The sequence below is a fragment of the Pongo pygmaeus genome, chromosome 6 (assembly GCF_028885625.2).
Source record: "Pongo pygmaeus isolate AG05252 chromosome 6, NHGRI_mPonPyg2-v2.0_pri, whole genome shotgun sequence".
Lineage (NCBI taxonomy): Eukaryota > Metazoa > Chordata > Mammalia > Primates > Hominidae > Pongo > Pongo pygmaeus.
Genome location: NC_072379.2, coordinates 101,180,689 through 101,200,124, shown reverse-complemented (window position 1 = coordinate 101,200,124; position 19,436 = coordinate 101,180,689). Strand labels below are relative to the sequence as shown.

Genomic DNA, 19,436 nt, shown 5'->3' with positions numbered 1-19,436 from the left:
GAGATGGAGGCATTGCACCACAACAGCACAGATGAGTTAGAAAATGAACACTTGGCTGGGCGTGGTGGCTCACACCTGTAATCCCAGCATTTTGGGATGTCAAGGCGGGTGGATTACCTGAGGTCAGGGGTTCGAGACCAGCCTAGCCAACATGGTGAAAGCCCATCTCTACTAAAAATACAAAAATTAGCTGGGTGTGGTGGCGGGTGCCTGTAATCACAGCTATTTGGGAGGCTGAGGCAGGAAAATCGCTTGAACCCAGGAGGCAGAGGTTGCAGTGAGCTGAAATCACACCATTGCACTCCAGCCTGGGTGACAAGAGCAAGACTCCGTCTTAAAAAAAAAAATGAACACTTGTCTCTGTTGTCTCTGTGGAGGAGTCAAGGGAAGCTTTTCAGCTTTTGAGGTGCAGCTGAAAGCTGGAAGAAGAAGCAGGTGATAAGGCCTAGAGGTATAAGGAGGGTTATGTGTTGGGATTCACAGATGACTCAGTGCTGTCAGAGCATGGCTGGAGAAGAGAGGGGATGTGGTGGGAGATGAGGCTGGAGAAAGAGATGGAGGGCAGAATGTGGGTGGCCTTGAGTGCCCTGCACAGCAATTCAGGCTACATGCAGTATGTAGTAGGAGCCATTGAAGAACTCTGAGTAGAAGAACAGGACAGATTTGTGCACAAGAAACATAACTCTGGTGGCAGTGTGGATGATCTATTGAAGAAGGGATGAGCAATTGCAATGATAGCTAGAAATAATGAGGTTTTGATAGTGGCAGCAGAGGGGGCAGATTTGAGAGATATTTAGGAGGTGGCATTGGTGGGGCTTAGTGATTGGCTGAATATGGGGAACAGGGAGGCAGAGAGGAGACATAGATGATGCTCAGGTTTTTTAGTTGGTCAGTTGTGAACATGGTGGTGCCATGAGCCAGGAAAAGAACCTAGGAGAGCAATTAGGGCACGGAGACAAGATACTGAATTCCATTTTGGACATGTTTAATACTAGTACTAGCACATCTCTCTAAACTATGGGCCCCTTTGATTCTGGGTGACAGAGAAGACAAACACCCATCTGACTTTTGCAATCTTTGTTTTTGTTTTGTTTTACTTTGCTTTGTTTTCCTCAGGATATCTGGAACCATAGGAATTCAGTGTGTTCAAATTCAAGCATTTCTGAAAGAAAAGTTACACAAGGATTTTCAATACCATCCCCCTCCAATTTTATCCCCTCTATCACAGCAAAAACTTATACTCTGTTTTATCCTTAAAAACAAACAAAAAAGGCATGAAAGAAGCCTTCTTATGTTTACTGACTGTCGGGGGCCTTTTTAGATTTCCCGTGATCTATACCCCCAGTAACTACATCCTGGAGTCCTGGGTGCCCCATTCCATCTTATTTCATAGAGTGCATTTTCCAATATCCTGAATTCAAATATCAAATACCCTAGGTTATATAGATTTCCCATATAGAGAAATGGGAGCCCTATAAAGAGGGTCATAAAGGTACAAAATGCAGAGGAAGGAGCCATTGTATTTAAATCAAAGGAAAGTCCATCGCGAGCATTCATCTTTCACAGACTCCTGACTGAAGCTAGCAGAAAGAATAGGAAGAGCTCAATGAAATCTCATGGCTTCCAGTTTGAATTCTAGTCCTCTGAAAGTAACAGTGCTGAGTTAGAGGTGCCTATGACACATTCAGATGTCTAGTTATCAGTTAGAGAACAAGATCTGTATCTCAGGAGAGAGATCTGGGCTAGACCTAGAGATGGCTGAAGTGGTCAAAGCCATGGATGAGAGACAGAAAGAGAAGAGAAGGTCAAGTTTCAAGCTCCAGGGAACATCAGTATGTATTGAATAGATTTGGAAAATGAACCTACAAAGGAAACTGAAAACGAACATCCAGAGAAGTAGTTGGAGAAAGAGGTCAGAGTAATATAATGAGAAACAAGGAAGATGCTATTTCAAAAAGCAGGGGATGGTCAGCAGAGTCAAGCTTCAAAGTCGGGTCAAGTAATATGAAGATAGAGCAGTATCCATCAATTTTTGTAAAGTAAAACTGTTCATCTATGTATATAATACTTGTACATGTTAACATTCATAGCTGAGTACTTTGCTTGAATATTAGTGCATTTGTGCTGATAGTTTGTTTAGAATAGAAAGTAAACTAACCAGAACTGTGTAGCTTTGTATAAAGAAATAAAACCTAGTGTAAATATTTTATATAATTCTTTGTTGATATACTAAAATATTCAATAACAGACACGTATTGGGTATTTCCTCCAAATTATGCTATTTTCACAAACACTAATAATACAAAAAGAAATATGGATAATGAAAAAACATATTCATATCATTGCCCACCCTCCAAAACGTCCATTTCTTTTCTTTTTTTTTGTTGAGACAGAATCTCCCTCTGTTGCCCAGACTGGAGTGCAGTAGCGCAATCTCAGCTCACTGCAACCTCCGCCTCCTGGGTTCAAGCAATTCTTCTGCCTCAGCCTCCCGAGTAGCGGGGACTACAGGCGTGTACCACCACGCCTGGCTAATTTTTGTATTCTTAGTAGAGACGGGGTTTCACCACATTGGCCAGGCTGGTCTCCTGACCTCGTGATCCACCCTCCTTTGCCTCCAAAAGTGCTGGGATTATAGGTGTGGGCCACTGTGCCCTGCCCAAAACATCCGTTTCTTTTAATACACATATACATACACTATACACACACATATGCAGATGTGATTTTTCTTTTTTTTTTTTTGGAGACACAGTCTCACTCTGTCATCCAGGCTGGAGTGCCGTGGCACGATCTTGGCTCACTACAGCTTCTGCCTCCTGGGTTCAAGCAATTCTCTTGCCTCATCCTCCCGAGTAGCCAGGATTACAGGCACCTGCCACCATGCCTGGATAATTTTTGTATTTTTAGTAGAGATGGGGTTTTGCCATGTTGGCCAGGCTGGTCTTGAACTCCTGACCTCAGGTGATCCACCTGCCTTGGCCTCCCAAAGTGCTGGGATTACAGGCATGAGCCACCGCGCCCGGCCTGCAGATGTAATTTTGTGTACTGCTTTTTGAACCTAAGTATGGTACTATATATTCTTTATAACAAACCCTTCTCATGTTTGCAGAATATTCTGTGTATACTATAACATCTCAACAAATTACTTTTTAAATAAAAAGGGGTAAATATACCTCTTCTAATAAAGAGATCTATGGTAGTCATCTTCTGAACCAAGTGGCCCAACAGCATCACCAGTTGTGGAACAACTGGACATATGTGCCTCCCAATAGGATGCTATAATAATTCAGGAGTATTTTTGCAAAAAAAGTTTACCTTGAATCTAATCATAAGGAACAATTAGACAAATCCAGAACGTGAGACATTCTGCATAATAACTGGCCTAGACCCTTAAAAAAAAGTCAATGTCTTAAAAGAAAAATTTAAAGAAAAAAAGACTAAAAAGACATGATAACCAAATCCAATGCACAAATTGGGTCTTGGATACAAAAAATTTGAATGTTGACTTTGTACTAGATATTATGGTATTACTGTTAATTTTCTTGGGCGTCATAATACTATAGATGTCTATACTATATATGCATAATACTACATAGTTACATAGGAAAATGTCCTTATTCCTAAGGAGATGCACATGAAATATTTAGGGATAAAGCATCATGATATCTGAAACTTATTTTCAAGTAGTTCAGGGAAATTTATGTATATTTGTGTGTATATATATGTGAGTATATATATATATGTAACTATATATATAAACTATGCATATGTATATAAAATTTTATTCATACATACATATGAACAAAATATATATGTTCATATACACAGTCAACTAAATAAATGTGGCAAAATGTTTATAATTGGTGAATTTATGTAAAGTGTATGTCAGTATTCTTTATAACCATTCTTTAAACCTTTCTGTACATTTGAATATTTTCAAAATAGAGAGTTGGGGAAGCATGTTTTCTGTTTGTTGGTGATAGTCTAAGCCAGATGTAGTATGACTCAGCTGTATAGTAAGTACACACCACACACACACACACACACATACACACACACACACAGCATTCCAACATTTGGTAACTAGTTCATTGCCATTGTCTATGTACATCAGCTAAACAATTCCAGATGAAAAAGTGTGGGGAAAGTGTAGTGTTCAAGGATTTGTCTGCTCTCAAATGTCTGTGTGCATGTGTCTGTTCCTGGCAGTGTTCCATCTTCCCTCCCACTACTCCCAGTGACCCCAAACTGAACTACTTCCCAACAACTCACACTTTCCACATGAAGTCTCTGTCCATGCTATTTCTTCAGCCTGAAACACTGTTCCCATTGTTTCACTTGTCAAAATGATACTTAATCTTTAAGGCTTGATTCAAAATCTCCTTCCTCTGTGAAACTCTTTTCTAGACTGCCACCTCTTTCTTCCAACTGGAAGCATTCATTCCCTGCTGTGTGGTCCCTATAGCTCTCTTGAAACACATACTTCATTCTTTCTGTAGAGAATGAGTTGGTACATAAGGAACCTCATTATAGTGACTTATGTACCCACTCATATTCCCTAGAGAGAGAAAGTTCTGTTTAATTCTGTTGCATAGGATGAAGTCCAGATTCCTTAGAATAATGTACGAGGTTCTTGTGACTTGGTGCTTGCTTCCTTTTGAGCCTTATGTCTTGATATGCCCCTCAATGAACGTGATACTGGAGCTATAATGAAGCCAATTTTCCACTCAGGACTCCTGGGCCCCTGAAGGACTTCAGGCCCCTTAATTCCATTAGCGATGGAGGAGCAAAGTGCTCCCCAAGATTCCTGTGAATTTCTGGTGCCTCTCATTCTCATGCAACTTGCAATGCTGGTGACTTCCCCAGGCCACCACTCCAGCTGCTTTCCTCTGCACTTCAGCTGACCATAAAATGTAGTCCCTTTTTATGCTTTGGGAAAATAAAAACAAAACCTCTCTCCAGCAAAAGCATTCATGAGTTTGGCTGACTTATGAGGGAGACCAAGGATGATTTCCATTGCAGTGATGCCACAGCTTTCCTGAAAGGTAAGCATCGATCTGCCCTTTGCCCCACTGAGACCAAGTCACTCTATCTTGCTGTTACCTCTTGCCTCCTCATTTTTGGCTTGTCTTCCCACTCCACTCTTCCCACTCCACTCTTCCTGTCCCTCCTAGGGCTAAAACCTTGGCATCGGAAATCTGTAAAATGTAAATGTCACTTGTTTCAGAGAACACCTCCTAATTTGGAGCATTTATGAACCTCACAGTGCCAAATAGAATATTTACCTTGCTGGCTCTGACATTCTTTAGGTCACTAATCTAAAAAGTTTCTGAGAAAAAAAAAACACACACATTAAAAGTGAATCCTGTTGCCTGAAATATTGTATTTCACTTATTAGACAGTGAAATTCACTGGCCTTCTGTAACCAGCATGAGGCAATTTTTAGTGGAGGCCTCATCTCTGCCGGCTCGATTTGTTGCTGCTCAGTTACAAAGATGTGTTTACTTACAGCAGAAAGGGCTTCTAGTTACTTATCTAACACATGGGCATGGTGACATCTCTTGCTCCCCATTTTGCTAATATTTTTGTCATCAGGGTCTGAAGTTGCTAACAAAAATATATTAAAAGTGAGTAATATCTATATTCATCTTGGACTGAAGGATGCTATAGGAATATTTTCTGAGTTTTATTTACTTGTACAATTATTACATCAATCTTTTTTTAAACATTTTTTATTGAGACATAATTCACGTACCATAAAACTCACCAATTTAAAGTATACAGTTCAGTGGTTTTTAGTATGTTTGTTTGTGGTGGAACCACCACTAGAATCTAATTCCAGAACATTTTCTTCACTCCCAAAAGAAAAGCCCTTCCCATTAGCGGTCACTCCTTATGCCTGTCCCACCCTGAGCCCGCTCTAGGCAACTGCTAATGTACTTTCTGTTTCTATATATTTGCCTATTCTGGACTCTTCATACAAATGGAATCAAACAACATGTGGCCTTTTGGGTCTGTCTTCTTTTACTTAGGATGATGTTTTCAAGTTTCATTCATATAGTAGCATGCATCAGTACTACTTTTATTACCAAATAATATTCCATTGTATGGACCTAACATATTTTATTTATCCTTTCATCAACTGATAGGCATTTGGGTTTCCACTTTTTTATTTTCTTTTTAGTTGACACATAATAATTGTACATATTTGTGGAATGCAGAGTGTTATTTCCTTATGTGTAATGATCTAATCATGGTAGTTAGTATCCATCACCTCAAATATTTATCATTTCTTTGTGTTGTGAGCATTAAATATCCTCTCTTCTAGTTTCTTGAAAATATGCAATAAATTATGGTTAACCATAGTCACCCCACAGTGCTGCAGAATACCTGAACTCATTCCTCCTATTAAACTATAATTTTGTAATTGTTAACCAACCAATCCCCATCCTCCCTCCCTGCCACTCTTCCCATCCTCTAATTCCCACAATTGTACTCTACTTTTTCTTAGCTCTCACGAGTGAGGACATGTGGTAGTTATCTTTCTGTGCTTATCTTGTTTTGCTTCACATCATGTCCTCCAGGCTCATCCATGTTGCTGCAAATGACAGGATTTCATTCTTTTTTGTGGCTGAATAGTATGCCATTGTGTATATATACTACATTTTCTTTATCCAATTGTCTTTTGATAAACATTTGGGTTGATTCTATATCTTAGCTATTGTGAGTAGTGCTGCAGTAAACATGGGAGTGCAGGTATCCCTTTGATATACTGAGTTCCTTTCCTTTGGGTAAATACCCACTAGTGAGATTGCCGGATCATATGATAGTTCTGTTTTTAGAGAAATTTCTATGCTGTTTTCCATAATCGCTGTATTAATTTATATTTTCACCAACAGTGTATAGGAGTTCTCTTTTATCTGCATCCTCACCAGCATTGTTATTTTTGTCTTTTTGATAATAGCCATTCTAACTGGGGTGAGATGACATCTCATTGTGGTTTTGATGTATGTTTCCCTGATGATGATTTTTCATATATTTGTTGACTATTTGTATGTCTTCTTGAGAGGTTTGGAGGTTCAAGCAGGGGAGTGCAGCTACTTGTATACCCTAGACCAATAACCCATCCTCCTCTATCAGGGTTGGCTATCCTCTTTGACCCAGCACGCAGCTTTGGGGAGGGACACACATGGAACAGTGAGGGAAGAAGGGGACACCTGCCTAGCCAGCCAGATCAGCCGAATCAACCCTGGCAATCAATGGGGTGACAGATATCACAGCCACATCGCCCTCACATATGTCTTCTTTTGAGAAATGTCTGCTTTGTTCCTTTGTTCACTTTTTAATCAGATCATTTGTTTATTTGCTGTTGAGCTGTTTGAGTTCCTTGTATATTCTGGATGTTAGTCCTTTGTTGTATGACTAGTTCACACATCTTCTCCCATTCTATAGGTTGTCTCTTCACTTTGTTTATTGTTTCCTTTGTTGTGTATAATCTTTTTAGTTTGATATCATCCCATTTGTCTGTTTTTGTTTTTGTTGCCTGTGGTTTTGAAGTCTTAGCTGTATAAAATCTTTGCCAAGATCAATGCCCTGAAGCATTCCCCCTATGTTTTCTTCTAATAGCTCTATACTTTCAGGTCTTATGTTTAAGTCTTTAGTCTATTTTGAGTTTATTTTTGTATATGGAGATACAGGAGTCTAGTTTCATTCTTCTACATACAGATATCAAGTTCTCCCAGCACCATTTATTGAAGAGCACCATTTGTTGAAGAATGCATGGATTTTATTATAAATAGTGCTGGTATAAACATTCATGTACAAGTCTTTGTAAACATATGTTTTCACTGCTTTTGGGTATAAACCTAGGAGTAGAATTGCTGGGTCATATTATAACTCTATGTTTAATTTTTGAGGAAATGCCAGACTGTTTTTCAAAGTGGCTGGCTCATTTTACATTTCCACTAGCAGTATATGAGAGTTCCAGTTTGTCCACATCCTCACCAACGCATTTTATTATCTGTATTTTAAATTATAGCCATCCTAGTAGGTATGTTGTGGTATGTCATTATGCATTTATCTAATGGCTAATAATGTTGATCAATTCAATTTTTAGGCCATATGTTTTAATGAACAATTACAGTGATGAGACATGGCATTCTGTTTTAATATTTTAATTTTTAATGATTTTGAATAAAGTAGTAAGCATATATGCTGTTATATGTCATATTTAGCAAATGCACTTCATTTACAGCTCATCTAAAAAATTCTAACTTGACTACATAAAAGTGAAATCTAAGTGAAAACTTCAGAGATAGTTTCATAGGATAAATTTTGTATAGGATACTAAAACATACTTAGCTATTATCAAGTATAGGGTAAAGAGACAAACTTTGCATCTGTTACTTGATATTTGTGTTCAAACAATTTGGATTCTATTGGGGAATATCTAAACTCTTCCAATTCTTTTAACATGAATAAAATAGCATCCACATCTGGAACCCAGACCACATGTGATGGCTCCACAGGATTTGGTCAGACTTTGTTTTGAAACTGGGAGGCAGAAAACATAATGTGTTCCTAGCAAAAGAATCCACAGTCAACAATAAAATTGAAAGAATGAGGTTGTGTAGAAGAAAAAGATATTCCTGAAGAAACTGAAGAAACAAACAAAAACTTATGGCACAGGAATAAATTCAGCATAAAATAAATGCAAATAAAAGTTATTAAAAAGTTAAAAGAATTCACAGATTTTATTTTGGAGTGGTATGCAATACCATTAAAAGAAATTAGAAATCATAGTTTAAGCAGAGGCTTAAATAAAACACATTTTTCTTAATACAGGCTTTTTTTTTTTTTTTTTTTTTTTAATGAGAAGGCCCAATCTGTGCATTGGGAATTAAAACAAAACAAAACAAAACAAAACAAAAAAAACAAGATATAATATTTGCATAGCTCATTTTAAATTGTGGTCCAAATGTTGTATTTAAGATCGATAAAATATAAACCAACCCTGCAAATAAAATATAAAAAGGACAAATCTATGTGTCATTTCTGGTATTTTCCCTGCCAGCCAGCCCTGGAATCATAGAATGGCGGGGGGTGGGGGGTGGGTTGGGGGGTGGTGGGGGGAACAACCCTGCTCTTGTCCACCTAGTTTAGGAAGTACATTGTATGGGATTACATAAAAGTAATGTGATCCTGATTGAAAAACAGAAGGATGGCATCAATAAGCCACATTAGTCAGTTCCTTATCTGAGTGTTGTGCCAGTAAATTTGGGGAAAAAGTACTGAGAAATGGGACAACACAAGCACACATAAAAAAAATTAAGGCTGAAAGTGCAATCTGTTTTTTTAAATTAAAAAAATCCAAGGCCTTTAACCTGAAAAAGAAGTGATCTATGACTGAATGATTATCTGTCTCTAGGCCTTTATATAAAGATCTATTCTCTTCCTCTTCAAGGGACTAATCATTATAAAATGAGCTAAAGATTTTTAGATGTTTTGGTTAGGCATAAATAAAAATATATTAATAGGTTCTTTATCCACATGAAGTGTCTTCAAAATAAATTAGTAAGTTGGATTTGTTTATATTGATTCAGATATTTATCTGGAAACAAGTGGCAAGATAGTAACCTCCTAAGGAGTTTTCTGACTCTGGGATTCCATAAAAGCTTTTGTAAAACATCAGAGACAACCTGAAAATTTTACTTAATGGCATTGCCTAACCTAAGTGGTCTTATGATTTGTTAAGTGTAAAGAAATATGACAGCAGCTAAAATTTTTTAGTTTTCGTAAATGGTTTTTTATGTTGTCAGTTTGTATAAATGGTTATTGGAACTATATATTCCATACTAAATGATAATCACAAAGTGATCTTTATATTAAATATTTTTAGGGTTTGAATGTGCTTTCCAGACATAAAAAATTGAAGGAACTTTCTGTATCCGAATGTTATAGAATCACTGATGATGGAATTCAGGTAAGATCATTAAGATCATCTGTTAAAGAATTAAGATTGAAATTTTTCAAAAAACGGATTAATTCACTTTATTTCTTATTTCCATAGGTTTTTGGGGAATGGGTGGTGTTTGGTTACATGAGTACGTTTTTTAGTGGTAATTTGTGAGATTTTGGTGCACCCATCACCTAAGCAGTATACACTGTACTCAATTTGTAGTCTTTTATTCCTCACTCACTTCCCACCCTTTCCCCCAAGTCCCCAAAATCCATTGCATCATTCACATACCTTTGCATTCTCATAGCTTAGCTCCCAATTATGAGTGAGAACATACAATGTTTGGTTTTCCATTCCTGAGTTACTTCACTTAGAATAATGGTCTCCAATTCCATCCAGGTTACTGCAAATGCCATTATTTCATTTTTATGGCTGAAGAGTATTCCATACCACAATTTCTTTATCCACTCATTGATTGATGGACATTTGGGTTGGTTCCCCGATTTTGCAATTGCGAATTGTGCTTCCATAAGCATGCCTGTGCAAGTATCTTTTTCATACAATGACTTCTTTTCCTCTGGGTAGATACCCAGCAGTGGGATTGCTGGATCAAATGGTAGTTCTACTTTTAGCTCTTTAAGGAGTGTCCACACTGTACTAGTTTATATTCCCACCAGTAGTGCAGAAGTGTTCCCTTTTCACTGCAACCCTGCCAACATCTATTATTTTTTGACTTTTTGATTATGGCCAGTCTTGCAGGAGTAAGATGGTTTTGCCTTGTGGTTTTGGTTTACATTTCCCTGATCATTTGTGATGTTGAGCATTTTTTTTCGTATGTTTGTTAGACACATACAATATTAACTTTAAATGTAAATGGTCTAAATGCTCCAATTAAAAGACACAGACTGGCAAATTGGATAAAGAGTCAAGACCCATCAGTGTGCTGTATTCAGGAAACCCATCTCATGTGAAGAGACACACACAGACTCAAAATAAAAGGATGGAGGAAGATCTACCAAGCAAATGGAAAACAAAAAAAGGCAGGAGTTGCAATCCTAGTCTCTGATAAAACAGACTTTAAACCAACAAAGATCAAAAGAGACAAAGAAGGCCATTACATCATGGTAAAGGGATCAATTCAACAAGAAAAGCTAACTATCCTAAATATATATGCACCCAATACAGGAGCACCCAGATTCATAAAGCAAGTCCTGAGTGACCTACAAAGAGACTTAGACTCCCACACAATAATAATGGGAGACTTTAACACCCCACTGTCAACATTAGACAGATCAATGAGACAGAAAGTTAACAAGGATACCCAGGAATTGAACTCAGCTCTGCACCAAGTGGACCTAATAGACATCTACAGAACTCTCCAGCCCAAATCAACAAAATATACATTTTTTTCAGCACCACACCACACCTATTCCAAAATTGACCACATAGTTGGAAGTAAAGCTCTCTTCAGCAAATGTAAAAGATCAGAAATTATAACAAACTGTCTCTCAGACCACAGTGCAATCAAACTAGAACTCAGGATTAAGAAACTCACTCAAAACCGCTCAACTACATGGAAACTGAACAACCTGCTCCTGAATGACTACTGGGTACATAACAAAATGAAGGCAGAAATAAAGATGTTCTTTGAAACCAATGAGAACAAAGACACAACATACCAGAATCTCTGGGACACATTCAAAGCAGTGTGTAGAGGGAAATTTATAGCACTAAATGCCTACAAGAGAAAGCAGAAAAGATCCAAAATTGACACCCTAACATCACAATTAAAAGAACTAGAAAAGCAAGAGCAAACACATTCAAAAGCTAGCAGAAGGCAAGAAATAACTAAAATCAGAGCAGAACTGAAGGAAATAGAGACACAAAAAACCCTTCAAAAAATTAATGAATCCAGGAGCTGGTTTTTTGAAAGGATCAACAAAATTGATAGACCGCTAGCAAGACTAATAAAGAAGAAAAGAGAGAAGAATCAAATAGACGGCAATAAAAAATGATAAAGGGGATATCACCACTGATCCCACAGAAATACAAACTACCATCAGAGAATACTACAAACACCTCTACACAAATAAACTAGAAAATCTAGAAGAAATGGATAAATTCCTCGACACATACACCCTCCCAAGACTAAACCAGGAAGAAGTAGACTCGCTGAATAGACCAATAACAGGCTCTGAAATTGTGGCAATAATCAATAGCTTACCAACCAAAAAGAGTCCAGGACCAGAAGGAGTCACAGCCGAATTCTGCCGGAGGTACAAGGAGGAGCTGGTACCATTCCTTCTGAAACTATTCCAGTCAATAGAAAAAGAGGGAATCCTCCCTAACTCATTTTATGAGGCCAGCATCATCCTGATACCAAAGCCGGGCAGAGACACAACCAAAAAACAGAATTTTAGACCAATATCCTTGATGAACATTGATGCAAAAATCCTCAATAAAATACTGGCAAACGGAATGCAGCAGCACATCAAAAAGCTTATCCACCATGATCAAGTGGGCTTCATCCCTGGGATGCAAGGCTGGTTCAATATACACAAATCAATAAATGTAATCCAGCATATAAACAGAACCAAAGACAAAAACCACATGATTATCTCAATAGATGCAGAAAAGGCCTTTGACAAAATTCAACAACCTTTCATGCTAAAAACTCTCAATAAATTAGGTACTGATGGGACGTATCTCAAAATAAGAGCTATCTATGACAAACCCACAGCCAATATCATACTGAATGGGCAAAAACTGGAAGCATTCCCTTTGAAAACTGGCACAAGACAGGGATGCCCTCTCTCACCACTCCTATTCAACATAGTGCTGGAAGTTCTGGCCAGGGCAATTAGGCAGGAGAAGGAAATCAAGGGTATTCAATTAGGAAAAGAGGAAGTCAAATTGTCCCTGTTTGCAGATGACATGATTGTATATCTAGAAAACCCCATTGTCTCAGCCCAAAATCTCCTTAAGCTGATAGGCAACTTCAGCAAAGTCTCAGGATACAAAATCAATGTACAAAAATCACAAGCATTCTTATACACCAATAACAGACAAACAGAGAGCCAAATCATGAGTGAACTCCCATTCACAATTGCTTCAAAGAGAATAAAATACCTAGGAATCCAACTTACAAGGGACGTGAAGGACCTCTTCAAGGAGAACTACAAACCACTGCTCAATGAAATAAAAGAGGATACAAACAAATGGAAGAACATTCCATGCTCATGGGGAGGAAGAATCAATATCGTGAAAATGGCCATACTGCCCAAGGTAATTTATAGATTCAATGCCATCCCCATCAAACTACCAATGACTTTCTTCACAGAATTGGAAAAAACTACTTTAAAGTTCATATGGAACCAAAAAAGAGCCCGCATCGCCAAGTCAATCCTAAGCCAAAAGAACAAAGCTGGAGGCATCACGCTACCTGACTTCAAACTATACTACAAGGCTACAGTAACCAAAACAGCATGGTACTGGTACCAAAACAGAGATATAGATCAATGGAACAGAACAGAGCTCTCAGAAATAATGCTGCATATCTACAACTATCTGATCTTTGACAAACCTGAGAAAAACAAGCAATGGGGAAAGGATTCCCTTTTTCATAAATGGTGCTGGGAAAACTGGCTAGCCATATGTAGAAAGCTGAAACTGGATCCCTTCCTTACACCTTATACAAAAATCAATTCAAGATGGATTAATGCCTTAAACGTTAGACATTTGTATAGCTTCTTTTGAGAATTGTCTGTTCATGTCTTTAGCCCACTTTTTGATGGGACTGTTTGTTTTTTTCTTGCTAATTTGTTTGAGTTTGTTGTAGATTTTGGATTTCAGTCCTTTGTCAGATGTATAGATTGTGAAGATTTTCTCCCACTCTGTTCATTGTCTGTTTACTCTGCTGACTGTTTCTTTTGCTGTGCAGAAAGTTTTAGTTTAATTAAGTACAAATTGAATAAATTTTGTGGGTCACATTAGAAAAAACAGAAATGGATTGGAAATGTAACAACACATATGTGATCTTAGTTGAACCAAGTTCACCTCCAGGCTCTTAGTTAGGTTTCCACAGCCAAAGTGATTGAGATTTATTTTCCCATTTTTCCCTGTCTACTCTCTCCCTTCCTCATGTGAGATTCAAAATAAACAGGAATATTTTACATGGAGAGCGATGAACTGTAGTGTGGTAAAAGTCTTCTCATATAAACAAAGTATTCTGTCGATAGAAATGTTATATGATCTAATCATGAAAGTTGGGGGAGTTTGAAAAGTTATGCCAGATACTCAACAATTAGGAACTTAAGTTACTCAAACATAGTTCCTAACATCCTTTATGGGAATGGAAAGCATGAGATAAGTAATTGGCTAGGATAAATGATTACATGCTCAATTGATTCTTCAAGAGCTTGCGAGAAAAGTAAAATTCCTAGACCTAATCTTAAGTGATATGTAGGAAGTCATAAAGTACATATTGTGAGCAAGCCACAGTGTAATTTTTTCATCACTTTAAGCATATCAATATGCTGTTAGAAAAAACCCCAAAGTCATGTGTCATACATGTATTGAACAAGAAGGGAAGCAGTAACCTAGGAATGCAAGCACTGAAACACATTGGAAGTTCTAGATAAATGTGCCTTGAGAGTTTAAAACCCCAACCACTCATAAAAACCGGAAGCTAAAGCAGGAATAGAAAGAGAGGGAGAAAGAAAGAGAAAGAGAGAGAGAGAGAAAGAAAGAGAAAGAGAGAGAGAGAGAAAGAAGAAGAAGAAGGAGAAGGAAGAGGAGGAGAGGAGGAGGAAGAAGAAAAGAAGGAGGAGGAGAGGAAGGAAAGGGAAGAAAGGAAGGGAGGGAGGGAGGGAAAGAAGGAAGGAAGGAGGGAGGGAGAGGGAGGGAGGGAAGAAAGAGAGAAAGAAAAACCTATAAAAGGGTTTATCCCACAAATAGGAAGATAATGCAATAACAACTGAGAAATCCACAGAGCATGGCAAACCTGAAATTATCTCTGTCAATTTGAAGTAGACTTTCCAAGAAGTGTTAACATGACTAATAGGAGAGTGTTAAAATACCATCCCAACTAGTGGGCTGTAGAGGATTCCAGGTCAAAAGATGCTCTAGACCTCTAGCATTGAATTCTAAACTTCTGGAGTTGAAAGAATCTTAGAAACATCTAAAGCAACTCCCTAATGTTAAGGCAGTAAGAATAAAAAATTACCTCAAAGGCCAAGAGGGCTTAAATGACTGGCCCAAAGTCTTATACCTTCTCAGCAAACTAATTCAGTGACAGTTTTATGGAAATGAAAGGTAGAAACGGAGAACTGCTGTTCTGAATGGTTGTTTGACAGCTTAGTGAGAAAAAATGTTTTCAAATTATTTTTGCTGTTTCTCACTGGGTCTGCTGTTTCTCACTGGGAACAATGTAATCATACTTAAGGGAATCTGCTTTAAGGAGCATTAGTGTCACATAATGTCAATTTCCCCCAATTTTAGACCGGGGATACTAATGTTCTAAGAAGTCCCTAAGAAATCTGCCTGGTAGTATATTTAATAGTGTAGAGTTAAATAAATGAACACAAAACAAATATCCCAGAGAGGACTAGAAACTTCCATATTGGAAAGATTGTAACTCTTTAATAACAAAAAGGGTTACGAATCATTTAGATGTATGTAACCTACTAAGAGAAAAAGTTGAAAGATTCCTCTAAAGTTAAGCCATGGTTTACCTGCTGCAATTAACTTAAGGGTTAAACATGCATTTATACAAAGCTTTATCTATGAATATGATATAGTCAGGCTTTCAAAAGATCTTTGACAAGGTGATAGACTAGACAAAACAGTTTAAAATATTAACATTTTTAATACTGGGTTATATTTCTCATATGGTGATCAATTATATTTGACCAATAACTAGAAATCATTTAGAAATATTGAAACGTACCATGGTGATGACATAGCCTCTTAATATGCATCATTGATTAATTTTTAGATGCTCCTCTCATCCTTGCGATGAAGGAGTATTGGCCAAAGTTTTGTGTTAAGTATCAGGAGACCAGTGTTTTCTGTCATTCTTTTTTGATTCTATGGGGTCCAGACATTTTTCTTTTCACTCTTTGGAGCCTAAAAATTGTACTATTTTTAGGTGCTCTGAGATTGTAGATGAAAGCATTTACCCATTTGCTAACTATATGACCATACAGCTGAGTTCTGGCATATCTTTAAAACAATTTAATCTTTTACAAACTGACATGTATTTATTTTCAGTAATCTAAAAGATTAGTTGTTCTATTCAAATTCATGAACAATAAATTTTTCTTTTTTTTTTCTAAAAAAACAAAACAAAACAGGATACATGTGCAGAACATGCAGGTTTGTTCCTAGGTATGTGTGTGTCATGGTGGTTTGCTGCACCTATTGACCAGTACTCTGAGTTCCCTCCCCTCACCCTCAACCCTGAAATTTTTCTTTTTCATCATTTCTCATCCTTCTTTTTCTCCTCCCTGCTTTTGGCACGTGTGTGTCTGTGTTGTGGCTTTTAACCAGTTTTACCTCTTCCAAGGTTCATACTTCTGGGCATATGGTAATCTTTCCCCTTGCCTCCTCCAGCCCAATTATTAAGTCCCAAAAGGCAACAGACAAAGCTGGGGGAGGAGAAAGTGACTTACAAACTAATTTCACAATTCCTTACCTGGATTTAAAAAGAGAGGGAAAGAGAATAAAATAAAGTGAGTAAATTGAGATGTTTAGATTATCTGCACTTTATCAAGAATGCTCTCTCGTTACTTAGAAAAGGTAACTATAGGAGAGATTCTGTTTTTAGCACAAGACATTGAAAATTTACACACTACATAATTCGCTTAATGAGAAAAAAATGAATAAATTTTTTACCCTGGTTAGGTTTTGCAAGAGTTGTGAACATAATAAGAATAAAAAATTACCTCATTTTAGTGTTTAGTGGAAACCATAGCACATGCAGAGTCAGTGTCTGGAGCCTCAGATGTATTGACTTTTAGGATCTGGCTTTAATTACTTTCTCCAACGTTAGTTCTTTTCTGAGAACAACAGACATTCAATGATTATGTTACACTAAAATTATTTGGTGCTCTTGAAAGGCATTTTGGAGAAGATGTTTGATGCAGCTGTAACTGAGCATTTCTTAAGAAATCGTTTTCTTGAGGATTTTATGAGGTCAGTTAAATAACAGACAGCCAAGTATGGCAAAGAAATTGGCTTAAATGCAGTGTTACAGTTCAGACATATTAGAAGTTCCATCTTAATAAGTTGTTTTGATAGAACCAATGGAATAAATCCAATTATTTACTCTGGTTGCTTTTTTTTTGAGACGGAGTTTCGCTCTTGTTGCCCAAGCTGGAGTGCAATGGCATGATCTCGACTCACTACAACCTCCGCTTCCTGGGTTCAAGTGATTCCCCTGCCTCAGCCTCCCAAGTAGCTGGGATTACCGGCATGCACCACCATTCCTGGCTAATTTTTTGTATTTTTAGTAGAAATGGGATTTCACCATGTTGGGCAGACTCGTCTCGAACTCCTGACCTCAGCTGATCCACCTGCCTCGGCCTCCCAAACTGCTGGAATTATGGGTGTGAGGCGCTGCGCCTGGCCTCTGGTTGCTTTTTATACTCTTCATCTAGTTTGCATTTCTCATTCCTCTTTCCTAGAATGAAGCATAATATAAATACATTTATATAATATCCATACACACGAATGTGTATTTTTTATGCAGATTATCTCTAAATGAAAATCTTGCAGCTAGACAAAAATTTCTAATTATTTCAGTGTTAGTAGGTTGAGGTAGTTGATTAAGAAATGTCTGGCCGCTAATGTCATTAGCAGGAGAAAATCAGGTTTCATTAGGATACACCAGAAGGACTCACAGGTGTGTATGCAGTGAAAGTGTGCATATATGTGTGTTTACATGCAAATATATGTAAAGGTACATCTATGTCTAGTATATGTAGGTAAATTAAATATATGTATACACCTTGGTATATATTAGATCATATACATATGTCAATGTGTATATGTATTTATTACACCCAAATTGTGTATAGAGAGACGCTATATGATTATACATTTCTAGGCTAAAACCAATAGATGATGGCCAGTATTCAAAGCAGATAATAAAAATTGGTTTGTTGGTCAGGTGCAGTGGTTCACACCTGTAATCTCAGCACTTTGGGAGGCCGAGGTGGGTGGGTTACCTGAGGCCAGGAGTTTGAGACCAGCCTGCCCAACATGGTGAAACCTTGTCTCTACAAAAATACAAAAAAATTAGCCAGGCATAGTGGCGCACACGTGTAGTCCCAGCTACTCCAGAGGCTGAGACAGGAGAATCACTTGAACCCGGGAGGCGGAGGTTGCAATGAGCCGAGATCGCACCACTGCACTCCAGCCTGGGCGACAGAGAGAGACTCCATCTCAAAAAAAAGAAAAAAAAGAAAAAAAAATTGGGTGTTAAAGAATTACCTTTTTGTCTACATTTTATTTTAAAAATTAATCATCTATTTAAATGACAAAGCTCTTTTTCCTGTGGAAGTGTGTGGATTAGCTCTCTGATAGCAAAAGTAATAATATAATTTAGGGAATGTGGGACTAGCTGTCAAGAGTCCTAATTTTTATTCCAATTCTGCCTCTTACATGGCCACATTTTCTTAAGCAATTCACTCAGCCCACAGCGATTCATTCCCCTACAGTGACTGCAATGCAATTCACTCAGCCCACAGCGATTCATTCCCCTACAGTGACTGCAATGCAATTCACTCAGCCCACAGCGATTCATTCCCCTACAGTGACTGCAATGCAATTCACTCAGCCCACAGCGATTCATTCCCCTACAGTGACTGCAATGCAATTCACTCAGCCCCCAGCGATTCATTCCCCTACAGTGACTGCAATGCAATTCACTCAGCCCCCAGCGATTCATTCCCCTACAGTGACTGCAATGCAATTCACTCAGCCCCCAGCGATTCATTCCCCTACAGTGACTGCAATGCAATTCACTCAGCCCCCAGCGCTTCATTCCCCTACAGTGACTGCAATGCAATTCACTCAGCCCACAGCGCTTCATTCCCCTACAGTGACTGCAATGCAATTCACTCAGCCCACAGCGCTTCATTCCCCTACAGTGACTGCAATGCAATTCACTCAGCCCACAGCGCTTCATTCCCCTACAGTGGCTGCAGTGCAATTCACTCAGCCCACAGCGCTTCATTCCCCTACAGTGGCTGCAGTGCAATTCACTCAGCCCACAGCGCTTCATTCCCCTACAGTGACTGCAGTGCAATTCACTCAGCCCACAGCGATTCATTCCCCTGCAGTGACTGCAGTGCAATTCACTCAGCCCACAGCGCTTCATTCCCCTACAGTGACTGCAATGCAATTCACTCAGCCCACAGCGCTTCATTCCCCTACAGTGACTGCAGTGCAATTCACTCAGCCCACAGCGATTCAT

The 19,436-nt window shown here is 38.2% G+C and overlaps 2 protein-coding genes across 8 annotated transcripts in view; one reads left to right on the top strand and one right to left on the bottom strand.

Annotated features, from left to right (window-relative positions):
• FAM185A (family with sequence similarity 185 member A) overlaps positions 1–19,436 on the bottom strand; it is a 183,385-nt gene that overhangs the window by 52,180 nt on the left and 111,769 nt on the right. The window contains exon 9 of one of the 3 annotated variants that reach the window (XM_054494978.2): positions 15,585–17,639. The exons of 1 other annotated variant lie outside the window; for it this stretch is intronic. In XM_054494978.2, coding sequence (XP_054350953.1) covers positions 17,613–17,639 — 27 coding nt within the window. In that variant the 3' untranslated portion in view covers positions 15,585–17,612. Of the gene's footprint in view, positions 1–15,584; positions 17,640–19,436 lie in introns of those variants that run through there. One more of the 3 variants, XR_008503635.2, reaches the window with a different exon arrangement.
• FBXL13 (F-box and leucine rich repeat protein 13) overlaps positions 1–19,436 on the top strand; it is a 269,907-nt gene that overhangs the window by 213,322 nt on the left and 37,149 nt on the right. For all 5 annotated transcript variants that reach the window (XM_063667682.1, XM_054494956.2, XM_054494957.2 and 2 more), the window contains one exon: positions 9,899–9,982. In XM_063667682.1, coding sequence (XP_063523752.1) covers positions 9,899–9,982 — 84 coding nt within the window. The remainder of the gene's footprint in view (positions 1–9,898; positions 9,983–19,436) is intronic.